A 7,067-nucleotide genomic window follows, 5' to 3' on the forward strand; every position below is an offset into this window, starting at 1 on the left:
TTAGAAAGAAAAATATTTGGTAAACCATTCCTGGTGGGCTGAGCCCTGCTTCTGCTGGACTTCTTTGGGCTGGGCTGTTTCATCATCTTGTGTCCTAAAAACAAACAAAACGTTTTCTTAGATGGTTTTGAAAATTATTCAGTAAACAACTTAATACTCTACCATCTTTTCAGGGAAAGATAACTGCTGCTTTACTCTTAAAAAGATACTAGGGCTTCCCTGGTGGTGCAGTGGTTGAGAGTCCGCCTGCTGATGCAGGGGACACGGGTTTGTGCCCTGGTCCAGGAAGATCCCACATGCCACGGAGTGGCTAGGCCCGTGAGCCATGGTCACTGAGCCTGCATGTCCGGAGCCTGTGCTCTGCAATGGGAGAGGCCACAACAGTGAGAGGCCTGTGTACCACAAACAAACAAAAACATAATGAGATATCACCTCACACTTGTACAGGAAAAAAAAGAGAACATGATGGGCCAATATTAGGAGCTAGAAACAAGTTGTGAAGGGTGGGAATGGAGAGGGAGCATCTAATTCCAGTTTTGGAAACAAGGTTCTCCGTGGTTTCACTTAACACTAAGGAGGCATATTTTGCAACATGTACTATTTATTTCAGGCACAAATTAAACAACCCCCTCCAAAAACGGGTAAAAGAAGAAATGGTTAATCAATACAGTATTACACGTTATGGCTTCTTCAAAAGTTATCTGATGTGCTCTGGCATTTCAATGATGTTGTGAAATTAGCCTAATAAATTGAAAAGGGGAGACGGTAGGTAAGAAAGTACAGTGTATACCCATCTGAACGGTCTCTAACTGCATTTGTGAAGCTTATAAAACAGTGGGGGGACTTCCCCTGTGGTCCAGTGATAAAGAACCTGCCTTACAATGCGGGGGACGCAGGTTTGATCCCTGGTCAAGGAACTAAGATCCCGCATGCTGCAGGGCAACTAATCCTGCGCGTCACAACTACTGAGCTCGGCGCCTCAACAAGAGCCCACATGCCGCAAACTATAGAGCCCACGCGCCCTGGAGCCTGCGCACCAAAACTAGAGAGAAAACCCTCATGCCACAACTACAGAGAAGCCTGCGCGCTGCAACAAAAGATCCCGCACGCCTCAACAAGGGTCCCGCATGCCGCAACTAAGACCTGATGCAGCCAAAAATAAAATCTTTAAAACAAACAAACAGTGGGAACACAGCTTTAAACAGAGGTGTGTGATATGATAATGAGATGAACTGTAGCCAGTCAGGCTGGCTCTGGCAGTTAATAGACCGTGTGCTTGGGGCTCCAGGCCTCAGTGTACTCAGCTGTGACACAAAGGGCTGGACTCGTTCAGTGACTGACAGCAAGTCCTTCCAGCTCCACACTCAGATTTGTCCAAATAGCCTCGGGCAGGCAGGGCCTTTGGAAAAGGAACATTTCAGAAGGAACCCTTTCAGAAATGCAAACTTCAAAGCCCAGAATTAAAGATTTTTCTCTGAACGGAAGGCTGGACAGGAAGGAATCAATAAACAAAGGGGAAATCACACATTTCTGGAAGAGAAGCATGCTGCAAGGGCTTCTGGAAAAATAAGGCAGTATCAGAGATCATCATGCATGATCAACCAAACCCACAGATTAAGAGGCCTTAAAATTACAAGATTATACAATGAATCTTGAGAAGTAACCTTAATAATAATAGTGGAAAATTACTGAATGCTTCTGTGCCAGGTCTTGTGCTAAGCATGTCCTATGGATTAATTCCTTCAGTCTCACATGAGTCTAATGAGGTAGGTGCTGTATTTTCATTTTAGAGGTGAGGAAACAGACTCAGAGAAGTCAGGTGAGCTGCCCAAAGCCAAGCAAGCTAACAAGGAGGACCAGAATTTGAATCCAGACTCAAGGCCAGATGATGAGTCCATCTTCTGTGTGACCCACTCTGAAGTGGTCAGCTAAGTGATTCAATGTCCCCTGTCTAATCATCCATGGGAAAAAAAAAAAAGATTTTCTGGAATTTGGTATCAGGAATAGTGCCTCTTCTAAAGAATGACCTATTTCCCTTCTCTTATATATCTTCCTTTTTGGCTGGGTTGTAATTTGTCCAAGGCAGGGCTTGTTTCGTTACCCTTTGTATTGGCCCAAATGCTGGGTATTTAATAGGTACCAGAAAGGAATACTAATTTCCCTCCTGACTATGGGAAAATGTAGCTTTGGCCCCCTACCTTGTGGCAGTTTTTACATCTAGAGATGGGGTGGGTTTGTAAGGCTGGCCACAGCTGGGGCCTGGGTCCAAGCTGGGTGACTTAGTTATCGGAGGAGTGTTGATCCTGGAGCTCAGGTCGCCACTCAGAAAGTTCTTAGCATAAGAAGCAAGGTTTGGCACACTGACCACTCGGCTGGGCACTTCCTCCATCTTCTTTTTCTGTTGGTATTAAAGGAAAGGCCTGTTAGTACCACCCAAAGAGGCACTGTTGTAAAAGTAGATAAGGCCTGCCCAACCGAAATTATATGAGCAAGGAGGCAATAACTTACATGTTATTTTTAAAAGCATTTTTTCTTCCAATCCACTTTGTGCTTTAAAAAAGCACAGGCTCACAATCTCTTATCCAAAACTTCTGGTGACAAATGTGTTTTTTAACTTAAAATCTTGTTTTAGATTTTAAAAGGCTATATAACACCCCCAGCAGAAGCTGGGCCTACCTTGTCCTCAAACACATTAATATTTCTGGAGTGAAACTTAAATTTTGTCACACCAAGAGCGATATATAAAAGTTATAAATGAGCTTACATGAATTCAGCTTGGGTTAGGTTTACTGTCCTATGAGTTACCAAAAAAATACAAATTTTTAAGCACTTTAGGATTTTGTGATAGCAGATGAGCGATTTGGATGTGAATATTCTCACTGTAATAAATTCCAAAAATTTTTATAAAAGGAAAAAAAGTTACAGTGAAGGATTCCTGCTTTTCTCTCTCTCCTTCCTATCACCCAGATATAGCCATTATTAAGAGTGACACATTTATGTACAAAAAGTTTGGAAAATTCAAAAAAATCATAAAAATAAAAAACATAATCTGCCTAGCCAGATATAAATACTGTTTATTAATAATTTGGACTATTTCCTGGGGGTCTTATTTTCAATGAATATTCCTCTAAGTGAATGCCGGACAGTTGATAAATAAGCTGCCATTACCTTTGGGAAAAACAAAGCCAGCAGAATTATGTAATACATTAAAACCAGTAGGACCAATTTACCTTCATGGAAGGGGTCAAATACCCTGGGCGAGGATTGAAAGAGAAGGACCGATTCCGATGGGACACTGCGCTGGGAAATGCTGCGTAGTGAAATCTTCTCTCCTCCTGGAAAAACAATACAACTGAGTCTAAATGAGCCTAACTACCCAGCACACTGAGTTTAATTTGAAGGAAGATGGCTGTGTGAGAGCAGACTACAGAGAGGAGGAAGACCAGGAAAGGGAGGGGAAGTCAGTGGGAATCAAGCTGCCACCCACTGAAGCTTTGAGGAAGCACCTTTATTTCTGGGGACTTTGTGTCCCCAGCACCCCTTGTGAAGGAAAGGGTGAGCTTTATTGGAATGCCTTAGGGAAGTCAGAGATCCAGGTACTCTTAGGATCTGAGCAGAATCTACTGCAGAAAGTTATTAGTTAAGACAAAGAAAAAGAAACACCCAGGTACAATCACTATATGGCCAATCTTCTTTACCTATGTCATTCTCCACTTTTTTCTTTCCTGCCGTATTGTTTCTAAAGCAAGTTCCAGTTGTATAATTTCATCTGTAAAAACATTGAGGGCTTCCCTGGTGGCGCAGTGGTTGAGAATCCACCTGCCAATGCAGGGGACACGGGTGCGAGCCCACGTGTGACAACTACTGAAGCCCGCGGGCCTAGAGCCCATGCTCCGCAACAAGAGAAGCCACAGCAGTGAGAAGCCTGCGCACCGCAACGAAGAGTAGCCTCCGCTCGCCACAACTAGAGAAAGCCTGCGCGCAGCAACGGAGACCCAACGCAGCCAAAAAAACCCCAAAAAACAAAAAAACATTGATAAGTGTTTCTAAGAGATAAGGACTCTTTTAAAAAAAAAAAAACATAACCACAATACCTTTGTCACACTTAGCAAACAAGCAATTCCTTATTAGTATCATCTAATTTTCACTTGGTGGTTAAGTTTTCCTCTTCATCTTGACATGAAGCAACGTGACTGGGGAGCAGGAGGGTGCAAGGATGGGCGTGAGATACAAGTGTGCATGTGTATTGTGGGAGGATGTGTGAGCCACCATAAGACCATGGATTTTACTCTGAGTAGGACAGGGGGCCACAGGAGGTGCTGAACAGAGCTGTGTTGTGGTCCGAATTACATTTTTATAAGAGTACTCTGGTCGCTGTGAGGTCAACAGAGTGGGGTGAGGCTGGAGTGAGTGGGGAGACCAGTGGACTCTCCATCATGCATGAGAGGCAGCAGAGCCTGGACCAAGGTGGTGAAGGTAGAGATGGCGGGAAGAGGCTGGACTTCTGATGTGGCTAATTAGCTGACCCGCGTGGGCCATGCTGACAGGAGCGAGTGTATCACCCAAAGTCCCCAGAGCTGAATGTAAGCCACTGGGAGCTGGCTTACAGAGAACTTGGAGCACAGGAAGGCTGGGCAAAAGCCTAAAGCAATGGTTAAAGTGTGAGGAGACATGAGTGTGAGGTGCAAACCATTCTAGATTTTCCCAAATGCTGTAGGTTAAAAACACCAAACTAATACCAACATCAGGCAGATGGTGTGGGACTTGAGAGCGATCTTTTTTTTTTTTTTGCCTTCTACTTTCCTGGGTTAATTTTTTTTTAGTGAGCATGTATTTTTTTATGTAATAGGGGAAAAATAACCAAGGACCTTTTGTAAGGTGGCTTTAGGGTTATCAGGATTACAGTTTGAGGCACGCATGGAAGTGCTAGGCTAAAGCGAATACCCCGGACAGCCTCACCGTGAGCTGCCAGATGGTGTCCTCCCTCTCCTTCAAGCGGGTCTGCAGACGGCCTATGAGCTGAACGTCCTCCGGCCTCGACTCCCCCTTCCCTGGCTTCTCTCCGGAATCTTTCAGTCTGTTTGGAGCAGGCATGCAGTTAGCCACCATGCTGCAATGACTCAACCGCAAGGAGGGAGAAGAGGTGGACGTGATGGGGACGCTGCTATGTTGCTTGGCCTGGCCGGCCACTCTCTGTTCACCAAACGGGAAACTGAGGCCCAGAGAGCCTGCCCAGGGGCACCCAGTGAGTTGGCTGCAGAGCTCCAGGTGGAGCCCAGGACTGCAACTCCCATTCTGACACTTGTCAGTTCGCCCAGGTTCTGTAGGGCCCAGGAACCAAAGGCCTGTGTGTGCACACTGATGCCACATTCAGTGGGGCTTCAAGAACCGGCGAAGTTCGGGAGAAGAGGCCTCAGCCGGAAACCGTCCCAACCCACGCCAAGGCCAGCAGGTTATGCCAATATAGATGTGGCTCCCGCCCCACCTGCAGGCAGCCAGAGAGCATGGCACGAGCTAGTTCTGCAAAGCAGCGGGGCAGCTGGTACCACCGCCCTTTCAGTGTGAAGCTGGAGAGGAATAACCTCCAGATGGTGCGGGAGGGAGGGTGAGGGCTGCCGGTGATCTACTGACTGTAGTTGATAAGAGGCCAGGGCTTTGGGGTGAGATGACTTGGGCTCTTATCCCAGCTCTGCTTTTTTCTAGCTATGTAATCTTGGGCATTTTGCCCGTGAGACTCAGCTCCTTCTTTAATATGGGCATGAAACTGGGTGGTTGTGAGGATTCAGTGAGATAATGCATGCCCAGCACGTGCTAAGAACCCATCAGATGGTAGCTGGTAAAACCTTCCACTCCAGATTTTGGATGATTTGCTTTGTACTGGAGCCAGTGGAGGACAGTTTTTAAGAGCACAAGTTAAGGGTCAGACAGGTGACGTTTAAATTTACTTAGTGCTGCTTGCCCTGATCTCCCTGTCACTAACCCCGATCTCCCAGTCTCTTCTCTCAGCAGTCAGAAGTGACCCTGTTAAAAGGTATCTCAGACCACGTCAGTCATGATCAAAGCCTTACAAGGGCTTCCCAGTGCACTCCATCCGAATACACCCAAACCCCTTCCTGCTCAGTGCAGCATCTCCTCCACCCCTCCCTCCCAGCTACCTCGCCAACCTCAGTTCCTATCATCACTCTCTCACTCATTCCACTTAAGCCTTCTGGCTGTTTGGTCTTGGGAGGCGGGCCCCAGGGCCCCCCTTGCACTTGCTGTTCTGGCTGCTTGGAATGCTCTTCGTCCAGATGGCTCTCTCATTTCCTCTCCTTTTTATGTTTAAATGTCACCTCCTTGCCCACCCTTGACACTCTAGACACTGATCCTGTTTTCCTTCTAGTACCTTCAGGTACTTTCATTACCTGATATGAAGTTAAATATTTGTTTGCTTATTTCTTTGTCAGAATCCCCATCTAGAATTTGTGAGCGCTATGAGAGCACAGTCTTTGTTTTATTCCCACTGTAACTCCAGAGCCTAAAACAGTGCAAGGCACACAGTAGGCCCTTAACAAATATTTGCTGAATGAATAAATGAATGCTTGCACGAGGGGCCCTTGCCTTCTTAATCAATCCATGGGAATAATGGTTTCCACCCTGAAGAACTGCTGTAAAGATTAAATGAGATGGTGCACATTAGAAGGCGGAAATGCTCATAAAAAAGTAGCCCTGATCTTCTGTGTGTGAGGGTCAAACCATGCTCATTCCTCACAGATTCCCAGTACCCTGCACAAGACGGGAATGCAGCCTCATAAAACGATGGGTGGCCAACCATCCCAGTTTGCCTGGAACTGAGGCGCTTCTGGAACTCGGGACTTCTAGTTTTAAAACTAGGAGAGGGCTTTCCTGGTGGCACGGTGGTTGAGAGTCCGCCTGCCGATGCAGGGGACACGGGTTCGTGACCCGGTCCGGGAAGATCCGCGGAGCGGCTGGGCCCGTGAGCCACGGCCGCTGAGCCTGCTCATCCGGAGCCTATGCTCCGCAACGGGAGAGGCCACAATGGTGAGAGGCCCGCGTACCGCAAAAAA

General features: G+C 46.6%; 1 protein-coding gene across 1 annotated transcript in view; it reads right to left on the reverse strand.

Annotated features, from left to right (window-relative positions):
* The window catches only part of FAM184B (family with sequence similarity 184 member B), a 120,181-nt gene continuing 113,114 nt past the window's right edge, over positions 1-7,067 (reverse strand). The window contains exons 15-18 of the mRNA XM_007449823.1: positions 4,960-5,077; positions 3,231-3,335; positions 2,199-2,398; positions 1-94 (exon numbers count right to left, since the gene is read on the reverse strand). Coding sequence (XP_007449885.1) covers positions 1-94; positions 2,199-2,398; positions 3,231-3,335; positions 4,960-5,077 — 517 coding nt within the window. The remainder of the gene's footprint in view (positions 95-2,198; positions 2,399-3,230; positions 3,336-4,959; positions 5,078-7,067) is intronic.

Source organism: Lipotes vexillifer, unplaced genomic scaffold (genome assembly GCF_000442215.2).
Source record: "Lipotes vexillifer unplaced genomic scaffold, Lipotes_vexillifer_v1.1 scaffold1067, whole genome shotgun sequence".
Taxonomy (NCBI): Eukaryota; Metazoa; Chordata; class Mammalia; order Artiodactyla; family Lipotidae; genus Lipotes; species Lipotes vexillifer.